Raw genomic sequence first — 18,673 nt, 5'->3', positions numbered from 1 at the left:
CAGTCTCTGGGATACTTTTATGAATAAAATAGACAAGGTGTGAGTTCTTATGACATTTACATTCCTATGGAGAAACAAACTATAAATAAGTAAACAAAATAGGAATAATGAGGTTTTTTTGATAGAGAGTGATGGGGATAGGGAGGCCACCATAGTATTGGGTGACAGGAGAGGCCTGTGTGAGGAGATGTTTTTTGATTGGAGAGCTAGGTGGTAGTTGGCCATGTTAAGATTTGGAGGAAGTTCATTCTAGGCAGAGAAAATCTAGGGTGGATGGAGTTGATGTCTTTGAAGAACCAAAAGAGAGTGGTGCAGGAGACTAGTAAGCAAGAAGGAAAATGGTTGAGGATGAGATCTGAGAGGTAGGTGATGACCTTGTTATATAGCCTACTATAGCTATAGCCTGCCTACTGGTAGTCGGGGTTAAGGGTTTGGATTATCTTCTGTGCAATTAATTTGATGGGTTTTAAGTGGGGGAGTGGTATAATCTGATTTATAGTTTTTAAAAGATCATTCTGGCTATTCTCTCAAGAATGAATTAGAGGGGAGCAGGAGTGGGAAGAGAGGGATGAGTTAGAGACCATTAGGTGGCTTGGACTAGGGGTGGGAGGGAGTTAGAAATGGCATTGAAGAGAGTGGATGGATTTGGGATAGACTCAGAAGGTGAAGCCAATAGCCTTTCTGCTGGAATGGAAATAGGAAGTGAAAGAAAGAAGATCAAGAATGATTGTAGATCTTTTCAGCTTCAGCAGTGGTATAGGGTATATAGCAGTGTAGTAATATGGGGGTTGGCCAACTTTGCCCTGCAGACCATATCAGGCCTATGTTTGTAAAGAAAATTATGTTAGAACATAGCCTTACTCATTAGCTGTGTACTGTCTGTGGCTGCTTTTCACCCCACAGTGGTAGAGTTTAGTGTGGCAAAGACTGTTTCGTACAGTAGACTAAAATATCATTACTGAAAATGTTACTGACCTCTGATATAGAGTATCATGATTTCTGTGAGGGTCAAAAAGTCTGAGAAATGAGCGGGCGTTTTTTTTGTTCTCTTTTGTTGGGTGCTGGGGTGAGTGAGAAATAAGAGTTCTTGTTTGGATAAGTTAAAGTTGAGATGCCAAGATGTCTCCTGGTCATCTAAGTGGGGATATTTCAGTTTGATATTCAGGGGAGAAATAAAATTTGGAGTCATCTACATAGAGATGGTATTTAAAACTGAGGAATTGATGAATGATCAACTAGAGAGATGCTATTGAAAGAAAAAAGAACTAAAACAACCTGGAAGAAATGGATGCCTTCCTGGAAACCTATAAACTACCAAGACTGAAACAGGAAGAAATTGATTATTTAAACAGACTGATTAATTATGAAGAGATTGAAGCAGTGATCAAAAACCTTCTCAAAAACAAGAGTCCAGGGCCTGACGGATTCCCCAGGGAATTCTACCAAACATTCAAAGAAGAAATAATACCTATTCTCCTGAAGGTGTTTCAAAGAATGGAAACAGAAGGAAAACTACCAAACTCATTCTATGAGGCCAGTATTACCTTGATCCCCAAACCAGGCAAAGACCCCATCAAAAAGGAGAATTACAGACTGATATCCCTCATGAATATGGATGCCAACATTCTCAACAAGATCCTAGCTAATAGGACCCAACAGTACATTTAAAGGATTATCCATCAAGACCAAGTGGGATTCATCCCTGGGATGCAAGGGTATTTTAGCGTTCGCAAATCAATCAGCATGATAGATATATCAACAAGAAAAGAGTCAAGAACCATATGATCCTCTCAATTGATGCAGAAAAAGCATTTGACAAAATACAGCATCCTTTCCTGATTAAAACCCTTCAGAGTGTAGGGATAGGGGTACATTCCTCAATTTCATAAAAACCATCTATGAAAAGCCTACAGTGAATATCATTCTCAGTGGGGAAAAGCTGAAAGCCTTTCCCTTAAGATCAGGAATACGACAAGGATGCCCACTCTCTCCATTATTATTCAACATAGTACTACAAGTCCTTGCAACAGCAATCAGACAACAAAAAGGGACAAAAGGTATCCAAATCGGCAAAGAAGTCAAAATGTCTCTCTTCGCAGATGACATGATACTCTCTATGGAAAACCCAAAAGAATCCACCCCAAAACTATTGGAACTTATAGAGCAATTCAGTAATGTGGCAGGATACAAAATCAATGCTCAGAAATCAGTTGCATTTCTATACACGAACAATGAGACTGAAGAAAGAGAAATTAGGGAATCCATTCCTTTTACAGGAGCACCAAAAATCATACGTGATCTCAGAATTAACCAGAGACGTAAAGGATCTGTATTCTAGAAACTACAAATCACTCTTGAAAGACATTGAAGAAGACACAAAAAGATGGAAAAATATTCCATGCTCATGGATCGGAAGAATTAGCATAGTTAAAATGTCTATGCTACCCAGAGCAATCTACACTTTCAGTGCTATCCTGATCAAAATACCAATGACATTTTTCAAAGAACTGGAACAAACAGCCCTTAAATATGTGTGGAACCAGAAAAGGCCCCGAATTGCCAAGGAATTGTTGAAAAGGAAAAACAAAGCTGGGGGCATCATGTTGCCGGATTCCAAGCTATACTACAAAGCTGTGATCACAAAGACAGCATGGTACTGACACAAAAACAGACACATAGACCAATGGAACAGAATAGAGACCCCAGAAATGGACCCTCGGCTCTTTGGGCAACTAATCTTTGACAAAGCAGGAAAAAACATCCAGTGGAAAAAAGACAGTCTCTTCAATAAATGGTGCTGGGAAAATTGGACAGCTATATGCAAAAGAATGAAACTTGACCACTCTCTTACACCATACACAAAGATAAACTCCAAGTGGATGAAAGACCTTGATGTGAGACAGGAATCCATCAAAATCCTAGAGGAGAACATAGGCTGCAACCTCTTTGACATCAGCCACATTAACTTTTTTCATGACACATCTCCAAAGGCAAAAGAAAAAATGAACTTGTGGGACTTCATCAAGATAAAAAGCTTCTGCACAGCCAAGGAAACAGTCAAAAAACTAAGAGGCAGCCCACGGAATGGGAGAAGATATTTGCAAATGACACTACAGATAAAAGACTGGTATCCAAGATCGACAAAGAACTTCTCAAACTCAATACACGAGAAACAAATAAATCAAAAAATGGGCAGAAGATATGAACAGACACTTTTCCAATGAAGACATACAAATGGCTAACAGACACATGAAAAAATGTTCAAAATCATTAACCATCAGGGAAATTCAAATCAAAACCACATTGAGATACCACCTTACGCCAGTTAGAATGGCAAAAATTGACAAGGCAGGAAACAACAAATGTTGGAGAGGATGTGGAGAAAGGGGATCCCTCTTAAACTGTTGGCGGGAATGCAAGTTGGTACAGCCACTTTTGAAAACAGTGTGGAGGTCCCTTAAAAAGTTAAAAATTGAGCTACTCTATAATCCAGCAATTGTGCTACTGGGTATTTACCCCAAAGATACAGACGTAGTGAAGAGAAGGGCCTTATGCACCCCAATGTTCATAGCAGCATTGTCCACAATAGCTAAATCGTGGAAGGAGCTGAGATGCCCTTCAACAGATGACTGGATTAAGAAGGTGTGGTCGATATATACAATGGAATATTACTCAGCCATCAGAAGGAACAATTACACAACATTTGCAGCAACATGGATGGGACTGGAGGAGATTATGCTAAGGAAAAGAAGTCAAGCAGAGAAAGACAATTATCATATGGTTTCACCCATTTATGGAACATAAGAAATAGGAAGATCGGTAGGAGAAGGAAGGGAAGAATGAAGGGGGGGTAAACAGAAGGGGGAATGAACCATGAGAGACTGTGGACGCTGGGAAACAAACTGAGGGCTTCAGAGGGGAGAGAGTGGGGGATTGGGATAGGCCAGTGATGGGTATTAAGGAGAGCACATATTGCATGGTGCACTGGGTGGTATATATATGCAAATAATGAATCATGGAACACTACATCAAAAACTAAGGATATACTGTATGGTGACTAACATAACATCATAAAAAATTATTATAAAAAATAATAAAAAAAGAAACGATCTTTGAATCTTAGGTGCTTAAACAATAAAGAGGGCCAAATTAAAAAAAAAAAAAAAAAGAACTAGACCCAAACCCTAGGACATTTCATATGTTAAAGGGTGGTCAGAAGAAGGAGACCCAACAAAATACTAAGAAACAGTGGCCAGTGAGGTAAGAGAAAAATTAGGAGAATGTTGCAGAAGCAAAAAGAAGATATTTCAAGAAAGTAGAAGTTGTCAACTATCAAATGCTACTGAGACACTGCTGAGGATGAAGAAATGACCATTGAATTTGGGGTCATTGGTGGCCGACAGAAGCAATTGCAGTGAAGTGCTGGGAACAAAGGCCTAACTAGGAAAAGTTGTGGAATAGAACTGGGAATGAAGAAATGGAGAGGGTGATTGTAGACAGTTCTTTAGATGAGTTTTGATATAAATGGAAAAAGGGACATGAGACTTTATTAGAGATGGTTGTAATATCAAGGAGTGTTTAAGATGGGAGATTTTGAAGTTTGTATAGAAATGAGATGGAAGTAGAAATGATTCAGTAAAGTGGGAGAAATCGATGATGAGTGAGAGCGAGCAAGGTAATTACAGCATGGAAGTGTTGAGGGAATGAGATTCACTGCACAAACGCGGGGAGGGGGGCCGACTTTAAATAAGCCCCTGGGCACTTCTTGCATTATGACAGGACAGACAGTAGAGAAATGGAAAGTAGGTTTATTAATTTCTTGGCAACTTTGGGGTTGTATTTAATTGCTTCTTTTTCTCACTGAAAAAAAAAGTGGTGAGGTCATGATCCTCTGAGAGTTGAGGAAGAAGGGTGATGGAGGTTTGAGGAGGGGAAGAAAAAATGAAATTCAGTCATTTTGGAGGATAGGAACACACACTATGGCAGGAGAATAGGATTGCCATCCATCATAATAATACAGTCAGAAATTATCTTAATGATGTTGTCAGCTGTTTAACAAAAAGTAAATTTTCTAATATCCATCTTATTTCTTTTCAGACCCAGTGAGAATATGCTGATCCGTGTCAATAACGATGGCACTTATTGTGCAAATTGGACTCCAGGGGCTATTGGACTCTACACTATTCATGTGACCATTGATGGCATTGAAATAGGTATTCTTTTTTTAAGTTATGAGTTACTTAGTGCAAACAACCAGAATCAAAATTGTCTAAATTTCTCCTTAAGTTATATCATAGACACATGGACAGGTCTCATTACTTATTTGGGTCTTCGTTTCCTCCTTTACAATGACTCCTTAAATAGTGCGTTCAAAACCTCTCAAAATTTTGTAATAATTTATGGTATCATTATAGCACTCATGACTCCTTCCCTCCATTCTCTAATGTGACTGGTCAGGTATGGTCTCCTCTCTGTTGCTAAATTTATAACCATGTGCATACCTCATCTCCCCCTCATGGTCTGTCTTCCTTTTGTGGCATAGAGCAGAGACCATCTCTCTCATCCTTGTATTTCCCAGTCTAGCTCAGTGCCTGGCACATATGGCTGCCCAGTAAATAGTTATTGAATGAATGAATTTTCTTTATCCACCACTAACTTTGAAAAGTATATTGCTTTTCCTTTGGGCATTAATCTTTTCCTTTACAACTCATGTAATAGGACAACAGAACAAGAAAGCTCTAATAAGTGTTTATCAATATGAATTCCTTGTAACACTAATTCCTGATGCTTTTCAAGAGAAAGGGTCTATGATGAGGTAGATTTGGAAAACCTAAAACTCTAATCTTGGACATTCATACAATTCACATTAACATGAAGGGATTCTAAATGCCCTAAAGTTAAGAATCTTGTCTAACTTTGTTTCACCTTTATCCTGAGACCCTTTGCCTGTAGGGCAGAGGGAGTCAAGGTGGAGATAAAAGCAATACTGATTCACATTCCACCAAAATACCCTTTGAAGTATTCTGGTTTAAGTAGTTTGTTTTTACAGTGAAGGTCTAGAGGCACTTTATGTTGATGTAACTGTATAGAATGTGCATTAATGTAACTGTATAGATTCAGATATATCAGATTCCCCTATACTGTTCCAGAGACCTTTATCCTCAGTCTTTGCTGCGCTCCTTTATTTCAATATATCCGCAAAGCCTTTAGTTCAGCACACTTTAATTTGTTCTGAGCAAAACATTGTTCTAGGTAAGACAGTTCCTGTCAAGTGTTAACAATTACTAATGATTGCTCACATGAAGTAGAATATAAGTAGTGACACATGAGAAGTACAAATTATAAGAATTCAAAAGTGGAGGTAGTCAGGAATGGCTTAATCTTCACTGATAGTGGGCTGAAGAAAACTGATAACAAGGTAGATAAGAAAAATCCACTTATATTTGTTTTTTGAAATGAAACTGAAGAAAATGATTCATATTTACTCAGCATCATTTTCTTTCCCACCTTTTAAATTCAACTTTTTCACAAGGCGACCAAACCGTCTATAGGTTAGGACAGATAATAATTCGTTAGAATAACAATGCTATTAATAGCTAATATTTATTGAGCATTTAATATATGTCTATATTGTTTTATGCACACCTTATATTTTAAATCGCCTCATTCTCACAGCTCAGCCAGGTAGGTGCTATTCTTATTCTCATTTTATAGATGAAAACACTGAGGTACAGAAAGACAATTATGTGGCATGTGGGAACAACCAAGACAGTCTAACATGAGACCCCCAGCTTTTAACCACCATGCTGAACTGCCTGCTGGTCAGAACGGTGATTGGTGTAGCTGATGTTATAATCTGATACGGTGATCTGGCACAGCGATCTGATGTTGTGAGCTAACATTTAACCTCACAAGGGTTTCTTGTTTTCTTTTCATTTTTTTTTTAGAATCATTTCATATGTTCCAGATAGAAAATAGGAACCCCTTTCTTTTCCTTAAACCTCTGAGACACTCATTTGGAATCCTAAGATCATTTTTCAAATATTTCTCTTTTTTTTTTAAGTTTTTATTTAAATTCCAGTTAGTTAACACAGTGTAGTATTAGTTTTAGGTGTACAATATAGTGTTGCAGCACTTCCATACACCACCCAGTGCTCATCAGGACAAGTGCACTCCTTAATCCCCATCACCTATTTCACCCATCCCCCACCCCCTCCCCTCTGGTAACCATCCATGTGTTCTCTAGTTAAGAGTCTGTTTCTTGGTTTGCCTCTCTCTCTCTTTCTCTTTTTTTTAGCTTTTGTTAATTTGTTTCTTAAAGTCCTCATATAAGTGAAATCATATGATATTTTTCTTTCTCTGACTGACTTATTTTGCTTAGCATAATGCACTCTAGCTCTGTCCATGTCATTGCAAATGACAGGATTTCATTCTTTTTATGGCTGAGTAAATTCCATTGTACATATACACCACCTCTTGGTGGTGTCCTCGATGGACACTTGTGCTGTTTCCATAATTTGGCTATTGTAGATAATGCTGCCATAAACATTGGGGTGCATGTATCCCTTTGAATTAGTATTTTTGTATTCTTTGGTAAATACCTAGTAGTGCAATTGCTAGATCATAGGGTAGTTTTAGTTTTAATTTTCTGGGGAACCTTCATACTGTTTTCCACAGTGGCTGCACCAGTTTGTATTCCCACCAACAGTGCAAGAGGGTTCCCCTTTCTCTACATTCTCTCCAACACCTGTTGTTTCTTGTGTTGTTAATTTTAGCCATTCTGACAGACATAGGTCTTATTGTAGTTCTTATTTTTGTTCTTGTTAAGTTTTTATTTAAATTCCAGTTAGTTAACATATGGTGTAATATTAGTTTCAGGTGTACGATATGGTGATTCAGCACTTCCATAATCACCCAGTGCTCATCACAAATGTTTAACCCATCCCCACACCCACCTCCCCTGTAGTAACCATCAGTGTGTTCTCTGTAGTTAATTAAGAGTCTGTTTTTTAGCTTTTAAATATGTCACCTTTTTTAAAAAGACAGAATTTAGATACTTATTTTATTTGTGTAAAATAGTCTGTGAATGTACATAAGGTTAGGTTTGAGGATCCTTTCTCCCTAGTATTCTCAAATGTTCCCTTCCTTTCCTTACAGATGCTGGCCTAGAAGTTAAAGTAAAAGACCCACCTAAAGGGATGATACCACCAGGAACTCAGTTGGTCAAACCAAAGACTGAACCTCAACCAAATAAGGTTGGGACAGAATGAAATAAGAATCTGAATTGGTCAGAGATTTATTAATTTTATTCATTGGTGCTCAAGGTGGTCCTCAGACATCTAATATTTTAGTTGATTTCAGTATTTGAATTCTAAATATCCCAAAATAAATTTGAAGAGTATTTTGTGGTAATTCTAATCATTTCTAAATTGTAGAACCTGTACTTTCAGGCTTCTTTGTATAAGGCTAAATTAAAAATTTTACTGAAATTAAGTGCATAAAGTTTGCAAGGAAAGTATCTTATACTGTTAAAAAATAAGTAAGCATAGGGATTTTGATAAACTACTTATTAAAAAGGAAATATTGGTAATAGAATTTGGATCATACCTTTCTAAAAAGAAAAAAAAAATGGGCCTTTTTTTTCTTTTTATCATATGTCTTCAAAGTTTAGAAAGGAAATTATAAATATGTACATTTAATACTTGTAAAATTCTGTTATAAATAAACCACTGTTACTTGCACAGGGAAACTAGTTGCAAATAATTTTGGAAACTTTCTCAGAATTGTAATACTTTCAAATCTGTTTAATTTTCTTGCTATTTATACGATCTCTATTCTGTGCTTTTCCATCTCAACCGTCTGTCTTTGCTTTTCCCAGGTTCGAAAATTTGTGGCCAAGGACAGTGCAGGACTCCGTATCCGTAGCCACCCTTCCCTTCAAAGTGAGCAGATAGGCATAGTAAAAGTCAATGGAACTATCACTTTCATCGATGAGGTAATTTGTAAAGAAACACTTGGTAATAAATTTTGAACAGAAAGTTTTTGAATTGTTTACATGATAATAAGGTTACTAAATTTTCTGCTAGTGTGTTGTAATTGGTTTGGATAGTGTTTGGAAAATTGTTTTGTGGGATGTGTTCATTGAGTTTCAAACATTTTATTTTTCTTTATCAACAGAAAAGTAACTAAAATTACGTTTAAAAACAAATAGATAAGATTTCATTTTTAACCTGAAAGAAAATTAACAAGTAGAACCTGGGGGCACCTGGATGGCTCAGTCCATTGAACATCTGCCTTCAGCTCAGACCTTGGGCTCCTGGGATGGAGTTCTGCGCCAGGCTCCCTGCTCAGCGGGGAGTCAGCTTGTCCCTCTCCCTCTGCCACTCCCCACGGTTCATGCTCTCTCTCTCAAACCAATGAATAAAATCTTTAAAAAAAAAAAAAAAAAGGAACCTATACAAGTACTCACTGAAAATGAGTAGATTTTTTCTTAAATATTTAAAGTATTATTTGTTCTTAAATTTATTTAAAACACACATATTGCTTTAACTTCAGACAACATATTTTTCCAGTAATACAACCATGTAACTTCTGATTATTAAAATCTAAATTGAGGGGAGGGAAGAACTTATGTTCTTTTGAAAAACATTTTATGTTTAAACTCTCCTAATGTATGATTTCTTTGTGCTTTTACTCCTAAGTGACATTGTTTTTACTGTTTTACCGTGTGAATTACTACATCGCTTGTCATTCTTTGCTGCTTTTTCCTTAAACTTTCTTTTTTTACTTACCACCTGCAAAAACTAGATGCTTAATCTTCATGTCCCCCATTGTTTGCCTGCTCTGTAGCCTTTTAGCCCTTGCTAGCCTCATAGGACTCACAGGTGGGCACGGCTTGTTTTCATTGTTTATTTCCGTAGATCCACAATGATGATGGTGTATGGCTGAGATTGAATGATGAGACAATAAAGAAGTATGTTCCTAACATGAATGGTTACACTGAAGCCTGGTGCCTGTCCTTTAATCAACATCTTGGCAAGAGTCTTCTGGTCCCAGTTGACGTAAGTAAAAGGTGGTTTTAAAAAGCATAATAGGTACACTCTATCCTCATTACAGGGCTTTCTTTAATTAAGGCTTTTCAGTTCTGAGGTAAACCACAACTAAATAACTTTTACTTTATAAGTGCTTGAATTCTTAGGAGATTCTGTGTAATGAAGGTGGAGTTTGGCAGGGCTAAGGACTTTAGTACCTATTATGATCCATCACAGGCAGGAGGTAGTAAAATGAAACTAGGCCTGTGGAATTCCTTTCAAAGAGGTAGAGAATGAGAGTATATTTTTTGTTTTTTTCCTTTCTTATTCATGCTACTGTTTGGAATGAATTCCAAACTAAAAATTGTGAATTCAGTATTATTATACATTGAAAAGCATGTATAACGTATTTCTTTTGTATGTTGGCATTTTGTGATTAGTTCTCTGTGTTTTGCCTAAGTTTGACTCTTTCTTGGCTTACAATACTACTATGTTATAATACTATTGTGTAAAAATAAGAAGGATTTTTTTAGTCTCCTTAGTGGTGTTATAGTGTTCTAGTTGAAACTAAATCCTAGTGTCAGAGAACTGATCGAACCTCTTTGACAAATGCAGTAGAGTACTTAGAGCCGGTGTCCGTAAATTTAATAGTAACCCATAGCTCTGTTTATAATTTAAACAGAAATATATGATTTTTCTTCCTTTTCATTACCATCAAATGTATGTACTCCTTATGACATTGTTCATAAATAGCACTGGAAAAATTTTATTTAAAAAAACTTTAGTATTTTAAACAGTTGAATTTCTTAAAAATCACTGTATAAAGTTAGCTTATTATATCAAACCATTCAATGTATTTTTTGTTTTCCTCTGATAGTCCAGAGTGTGTGCGCCAAAGGGGCAGTTATAAATGATGATTTTTTGGGGAAAGAAATAATTGAACTTCTATTCGGGAAAAGAAATAATTGAACTTCTATTCATATTTATTGATCTCATTCTTCTTTATATTCTTTTATATATGTTTTATAATAATACAGTAGGAAGAAATATATCTCTATTTCTTACTAACAGGTGTGTGATAAAGTTTGAAGAGTGTTGGTGTACTATTTTACTGAGGTTAAGCTAAACAATGTTAACTGTATAATTAAAATATAAAGTTTTGAATAAATAAACCAGGTCTTCCTTAATTTCCCTCACATTTGTATCTGCATTTAAAAATGAAAAGGAGGGACGCCTGGGTGTCTCAGTCGGTTAAGCGGCTGCCTTTGGCTCAGGTCATGGTCCCAGGGTCCTGGGATCGAGTCCTGCATTGGGCTCCCTGCTCAGCAGGGAGTCTGCTTCTCTCTCTGCCTCTCCCCCTGCTTGTGCTCTCTCTCTCTCTCTCTCCCTGATAAATAAATAAATAAAATCTTTAAAAAATAAATAAATAAAAATAAAAATGAAAAGGATTTTGACCCTCTGGAAAAAGGGACTAGTCTGGAAAAGAAATAATAATTCTTTATCATTTGTATCTAAAGAGTTAGCCTTAAATGGTTTGAAACCATTTTCCATTATCTCTGATAAGGCATTATATTAAGTTATATTATCTTTACCATCTCCCCCACTCCAAAATTTTCTTCTTAATTCCTTTGTTTGCTCATTTGAGGAGATGCTTTTGGAAGAGGAAGATATTCACACAGATAAAATGAGAATAAGCAAAGGTAGAAAGGAAGAGCAAGAAGTGCTGTGTGTTGAAGTTTTAAATCCTATGGTTTCATTTTGGAACAGTGATGTTCCATTATTTGATGTTCTTAAACCCCATTCAAGAGACAGTTTATAGTAGACAGTCTTTTCAAGATCAGAGAGAGAAGGGCAGTAACGAAGGTAAGAAAGAAAGATAAATGGGTGAGCCGTACAAATACTTCTTGATGAGTTTTTGCTGGAATGTCAAAGAGGCTGTCACTGATTTATTTGCAAAAGTCTAGAGACAGAATATTGAAGATAATGAAGTGACTTGTATTTTCTAGCCTTTCTTTATGTTGAAGAATGACATGAGTTCTGTTTGAATGTAGATAACTCAGAATGCCTGGTATTATTGATAAGGCTGAGGTTTTCCCCTTCCTTTATTTTAGTAGTGACTTGAGATCCTTATAAATTAAAAGAAAGATGCCAGTGAAAAGGGGGAAATACAATATAGATAACAAATTTGAAGACTGAAAAAGGAGGAGAAAATGGAGTTCAGGGCACATTTGGAGAATTGTTTTGTGAGGGAGCGGAGGGGGATATGTATGGCAGTAGGCAAGTTTTTTGGGGTAGAGGAAGAAAGGGAAGAGGTTGAAGGAGACCATGATTTTTATAAGACAGAAAAGAGGAAAGACATCAGTTGAGATTGAAACAAGTGAGTTAAGTTAGCGAATTTAGAAATGCACTAAAGGTTTAGAATAATGTTTGAGAGAAGCAGAAGAGAAATCTGAAGAAAAACTTCTTGTTTCTGGATTAGTGCGCCACTAAGGACCCAGTGAGACCAATGGATGGATCCATTCTGGATGCCCTTCCTCACCCATAGTCCTAAATGTCTAGAATCTAGACTCAAAGGTGCCAAGAGAGTCGATTGTGGCGTTAGCTGGAATTTGGGCCTGCTATGACAGAAAAACAGGGACAAAATTTCAGATGCTGATGAAAGAGAACTTGAGATCACCAACTGTGGAATTCAGCCTGAGTTAGAAATGTGAAAGAAGTGGAGGCATAATTCAATCCTAGAACGATATATAGAAGTACACTATAGTTGAAGAGGTAGAAGGATAGACGGTTTGTGTGATAAAGTAGAATGTTTGAATTTGATACCAAGTTAGAGCATTTGACTGAATGATACAACCTGTTAATGTGGCCCTGAGCAGGTGGCTGAAGTATAATGGAAGTGAAAGTCATTCTAACTGCCTCAGTCTAAGAACTAAAAGGCTCAGCAGTTGGGTGATCATCTACATCAGTACAAAGACACACAGATGATGGCAGCACTGTGACCCACAGGGTTAAAGATATTTACCATTGACGGAAGGGTCCCTGTGGATACAATATAAATATGGGACTGATGCAATAGTTTGATGCTGAATCAGGGAGAAGCATAGAGCCGTTTTAGTATAAAAATATGAGAACAGGTAGATGACAGAAGGGTTTATATTTTATGTGGTGACCAAAGATGACAGAGGGGATAAAACTAACTGGACTATGGCTCTAAACAGATGTGGTATAAAGTAGTTCCAGTGCAGGTATCAGATGAGGACTCACACAGTCAGCCTGGTGTAGGCAAGAACAGGCTGGTTTTTCAAGGTTTTGTCTGTAGGGACGGGTGCAGGCCCCTTACACAGTCAGTGTTTTTAATGAGTATGTTACTCCGTAGGGCTAAACATGATAGGGGATAGAGGGAGTAATGATTCCATTTCATCCTCTCAGGGAACTAATACAGTAAATAAATGTATCTTTCTACTTCTTCATTTGTATCTCTTACTATATTTATTGCTAGGAAAACACATTCACTTTCCACCTACTTTCCCTTTCTACTTCAGTCCATTTATAAATAAATCAAGTATAATTATGGCTAATAATTGTAAGACACTACTCAGAGAGGGAGAGAGCTGGGAGATTTAAAAATAATATAAAAATAACCAAGAACAGATGCCACTAACTTAAAAAGATGCAAAAATGCCAAAAAGTTGCCTTTAGCATTTTTTACATCTACCTCTTCAACTTTTCTAGTTAAAACAATTTTGCATTCACAAACGTGTACTTTTTTGGGATCCTGACCCAAATGTTGCGGAGAGTGGGAGTGGGGATTAGAAATTTGAACACTGACTAAACATTTCATGAACTATTTTTAAAAATCACTGTAAGTAATCCTATTTAAAATAGGCTTTAAAGTGATTTTTGTTACACTGTCTTGTGTACTTAACCATAGAGTAGAACTCTTGTTGTCATTGCAAATAGGTACTGTAGCTAACTTTTGGCCTGCCTAACAATACTTCATTACTTTGCCAAGAATCGATGGCATCCTCACTTAGTGCAAATGTGACTCGCACTGTATTTTACCCCTTTAGTAATGCTGTAGTTCAGAGAGTAAACAGTATAGGCTTTCCTACTATATATAACTGTATTTTTAAAAATATATTTTAATTAGTGGTAAGAACAGGGATAAATATGAAGAATACAGACCCTTTTTTGTGAGGTGCTTATGTGCTATTCGTACATTGTACCCTTAAAAAAAAAACAACTTTGTGCCCTTTTTAGAACACACTGTTCAATTTTGCATCTTAGAGTCTTTGTTTATGTTGTTTCATTTGTCTAAAATGCTTTCACTTCCTTTTTTTTCTACCTTTTTTACTGTTTTCCTAGTTGATCAAGCTCAAAAATTTCTGTTGACATCTTCTCTGTACTTCCCAGTAATGCTGTTGTTAGTAATTTATTAGTTATTCATTCAAGGACTGTTGAGTCCTTATTAATGTACCAAACACCAAGATAGGAAGTAGGCCTTGAGTGGAGAGGAAAGGGGAGGTGTACAAAATAAATAAGATGGAGTGCAGTTCTTCCTCTTGGGGTGCTCACTATATAATTTGACAGACATACCATTCTCAAACAATTAGATTGCATTGTGATAAGTCACAGAATGACTTCACTTAGAAAGTGATACTTGAGAAGAAAAGTCTTGAAGAAAGGTTGCCAAGAAAAAGCGAAGGAATTTCTAGACGGAGAATCAAGTGTCCAGAGTTATAGAGGCCTTCTATGTTTGGGCTGAAAACTAGTTAATATGGGTGAAGTAAAGGATTGGGGGTAGAAAGCATAGAAGTACTGAGGAAATTAGGTTTCCCTCTCTTTTCTCAGCACTTTGTCTGTAAAAGTAGAAAACCCTTACTTCTTACCCACAATGTTTTTAGTTTGTTTTCTTGCCTTCAACCCATTTGTACTTGTATACCTCTTATTTCTGTTGTTAAGCTTCTTAAGGGTAAGGACTCATTAAGAATCCCTTCTTATTCATACACATCTCTTCCAACTGTTAAATGTAACATTTTGCTCGTGGTAGGCTTTCAACATTTGCTGAATACTGAATTTTAAATCTTGGCATTTGATATGATTGTGCTGCTCAGAATAATTCCTATCACATATATGCTTCTTCTCATTTGATATTCTCTCATTTTATTTCATTGTGACCTGTGATGTTATGTATTTTATTTTTCTTATTTTTCTAGTGTCAACAGATAGCTACTCTCCCAGGATCACAAATAGAAAGTAGTGCAGAGATAAGGATACATATAGTTACAAAAGGATAAAGTAAATATATAGCTATAAAAATTATATTACTTTGGGTAGAACTCTCAAATTAAATAAATGTGAATATTCATAACTTAATGATTGAATATTGTGATACATGTTGAAGGTGGCGTAGGTCATGGTCCCATCATGAAATGATTAGCTCTCTGGACTCTGAAGTTGATGTAGGTCAGTTTGAGAAGGCATACGGCATAAAATGTTGATCTTAAATTAAAATCCTGAAGATTTGGAAGCTACAAAATGTAAGCAGGCTAGTATGATGTTTCATAGTTTGAGGAAAATATAAGTAGAAAAAGAGAAAGAATCAATTATGTACCTGACATAGGAGTTTTTTTTTTTTTTTTTTGGAAAACAAGTTTACTTCTAGGATAGGGCTAGGAGATATCAGTGATTTGAAACTTGTAGGCCCAATTCTTTGGATACTTTGCCAAAAATGAGGTCTTTCAACTTTGTGAAGGTTGAGTGGTAGAGTTTATATCCAGGAGAGTAAATGCTCATTGGAAGTGTTCTAAGATATCTTTATAGTGCCTATTTTATCTGAATTCTTGCATAAGCAACTTGTGTTTCCAAACATCTCCATGCATTTATACAAAGCTACGTAGGCTGATTGGTGTTCACATGTAGAAAGTAGGTTGATTTTTCCAAATTTAGGGCCCCAAAGAGTGGAGGAGAGATGAAGGGAAAATATCTTTTGGTAATGTCTCTAACAGCATTACCCAGGGCAGTTGGTAAAATTAGCAAATATTTTCCACATTTTATGTCCAGTTTCATTCTTATGGGTTACCTGTTGATACCTGATAGCCACAGCTTTAACAATACCCTGAATTGCTTGGTTTTGTTATGTTAATAATTTGTGTATGTATAAACATAACGTGTTTTTTAATCTTACTAAATATTTACTTAATATACCATTAAGAGAATAAAATTAAGGCCATTAAAATAATACTCATTGTTATACATATGCTGTTTTTAATTTTCCTGAGACATTTTATCTTTTTCTCTTTAAAAATGGCAGTTCTTAACTCTGCTCATCTAACAGCACAATGAAAAAATTATTATCATTTTGCATGAACATTTGGCATGTTTGGTCATGTATTTTCACAGTGAAAATTATACACTTACTTGATCCTTCTGTGCCTTGAACGATTATCAGCTTAGAGTTGCAGTTTGGTGCTCTTTAATTTAGCTAGGGTTTCAGTATGCTTTAATTTTTAATTTTCTTAAGTGAACATCTCTGTCTTTAAAATAGTCTTTGAGGATTTAGATTATTATAGGTATGTGTGTTTGTGTATGTATATACACACACATATATATATACATAGTGGTACTCCTATTAATCTATGAAAGCTAATTAATGTATTTTAATAATAAATTGAGACTGGAGAAATTAATATTTTCATGCATATTCATATCTGTAGACTAAACTTTCCTAAGTTTTCTAAAGAAAACCATGCAAGTATATTTTATTTTTAAACTATAGCTTTCTGTCTGCTGTATTTTTGATATTTGTTAAACACAGTTTTATTTGGACAGCCTATTCTGAAAATAATAATAGTAAACTAGTGTGGCTAAGAATTTTCCGCAAATTCAGAACAAAAGCAAACAAGTGTCAAATTTGAATCCACATATGATTAACATGTACAAAATTGATTTGATTGGCAATTTATTACAATGGTTAGCAGTCATGTCAATTTAAAGTATCATTGTACATGTTAACTCATGTTCTCAGACTCAGACAACACTTAAGTTTGCACATGAAATAAAAGAAAGTTACAAGCTTTAAATATTGTTAATCACCACATTGCTTCTTTATCACTAACTTCTTCTGCCTTGCTTTTCACACTGCTTTTTACATTGCTTTTAATACTAGAGAAATCTATGCTAAAAAAGTAGAAAATGCTAAAAAAAAAAAAAATCTTGATACTGTTTTATGTCAAAAGGTCTGCACCGCTATTTTCTGTGAAGGTGAAAAACCATTGAGCACATAGCCCAAAAATTCTTATATACATCGATGAACCACTAAGGACATCTTTTTCCCAAAAAAATAGTATTTTAAAATGCTTTGCATTATGTTTCTACTTCACCTAAAGAGAAAGGACCCTATTTGCTATACATTTTTAAATGTGGAGGGGGGTTTGGTTTTTGGTTTTTGTTTTGTTCTACATTTATCTGTTATTACTAGAAACTCCTTTTTCTGGCTTTTACACGTCTATATTTCTGAATTAACATACATATGTATGTACATGGGTGTGTATCCACATCTATCCATACATATATACATGAGGAAAATACAGAACTAGAGAATATTAAATAAATTGTCATTATCTAAAATGGCTTATAATTAGTTGGGAATTATGTTTCTTTTGTGTTGAAGTTTTAGATGATGACAGCTTTTATTAACATTTTGATTGTCCTCTTTTTTTTTTCTTCCCAAATAACCATTTATCAGAGTATTTACATAAGCAATAAAATTGTGTAATTGCTGCTCACTGGGAAGGTTTAATTTCAGATCACACAACTATATTCAGTAGCATGATATTTTTATGTAAAATGTATACCATTTACATTTTCATTAAGACATTTTGTGAAGATGTTGATTTTTCTAGGACCATGCTGCTGCAAGTTGCTTGTTTAACAAAATATTTTTAGATTCTAACATAGATATGAAAATGCTCTGTGCATTTCCTAAACTTTGAAGATGGAGAAAACTAGGCCTGTCTTTTGAGAAAAGATTCAGATTATATGTTTTTCTGTATGCTTTTCTTACATTTTTGCTAACAGCTTTCAGTAACATTTCCAAATGATTTTTTCTCATTTAGAGAAGAAAGGGAAATTGAAAAATGACTTAGATTTTTTTTAACTTTTTTCTTTTTTTTCTTTTTGTACTTTAAAAAGTGAAAATGTCCACAGATACTACATGCCATTATTATTCATAATTAATAATTGCACTGTCTATAAAATCTATATTATTTACATTTTCTTTATAAAACAGCAGACTGTTTTCTGTCATAAAACAAATATGGCTTGTACTGAAATAGATATGTTGTGTATTAGAAGAGTTTTAAGGTTTCCTACTTGCATTGACTGTCTTAAGCTTTAAATCAATGTCTGGCTCTTAATTTTAGTAAATGGCATGACACACTATATCCATGGAGAGCTTTTGACAAAAACTTATTTATCAGTCTTTCTTTGCTGTGTGGTTTACTCAGGTGGCTTCAGTTTCCCTTTAGTAAAATAATATCACAGTGCTGGTGTTAGAGTACAGAACAATGTTGTTACTGTGAACGCGTCTTCTGCAGATAATATCCTGTTCCCTTTCTTTGTTGATATTTTTCTTTCTTAAA

At 35.5% G+C, this 18,673-nt stretch overlaps 1 protein-coding gene across 3 annotated transcripts in view; it reads left to right on the top strand.

Moving 5' to 3' along the window:
* MYCBP2 (MYC binding protein 2) overlaps window positions 1–18,673 on the top strand; it is a 252,568-nt gene that overhangs the window by 161,330 nt on the left and 72,565 nt on the right. For all 3 annotated transcript variants that reach the window (XM_040623680.1, XM_040623687.1, XM_040623672.1), the window contains exons 49-52: window positions 5,098–5,213; window positions 8,158–8,255; window positions 8,879–8,995; window positions 9,921–10,061. In XM_040623680.1, coding sequence (XP_040479614.1) covers window positions 5,098–5,213; window positions 8,158–8,255; window positions 8,879–8,995; window positions 9,921–10,061 — 472 coding nt within the window. The remainder of the gene's footprint in view (window positions 1–5,097; window positions 5,214–8,157; window positions 8,256–8,878; window positions 8,996–9,920; window positions 10,062–18,673) is intronic.

This window comes from Ursus maritimus, unplaced genomic scaffold (genome assembly GCF_017311325.1).
Source record: "Ursus maritimus isolate PB19 unplaced genomic scaffold, ASM1731132v1 scaffold_10, whole genome shotgun sequence".
NCBI classification, from domain to species: domain Eukaryota; kingdom Metazoa; phylum Chordata; class Mammalia; order Carnivora; family Ursidae; genus Ursus; species Ursus maritimus.
This window is presented reverse-complemented; position numbering and strand designations above follow the sequence as displayed.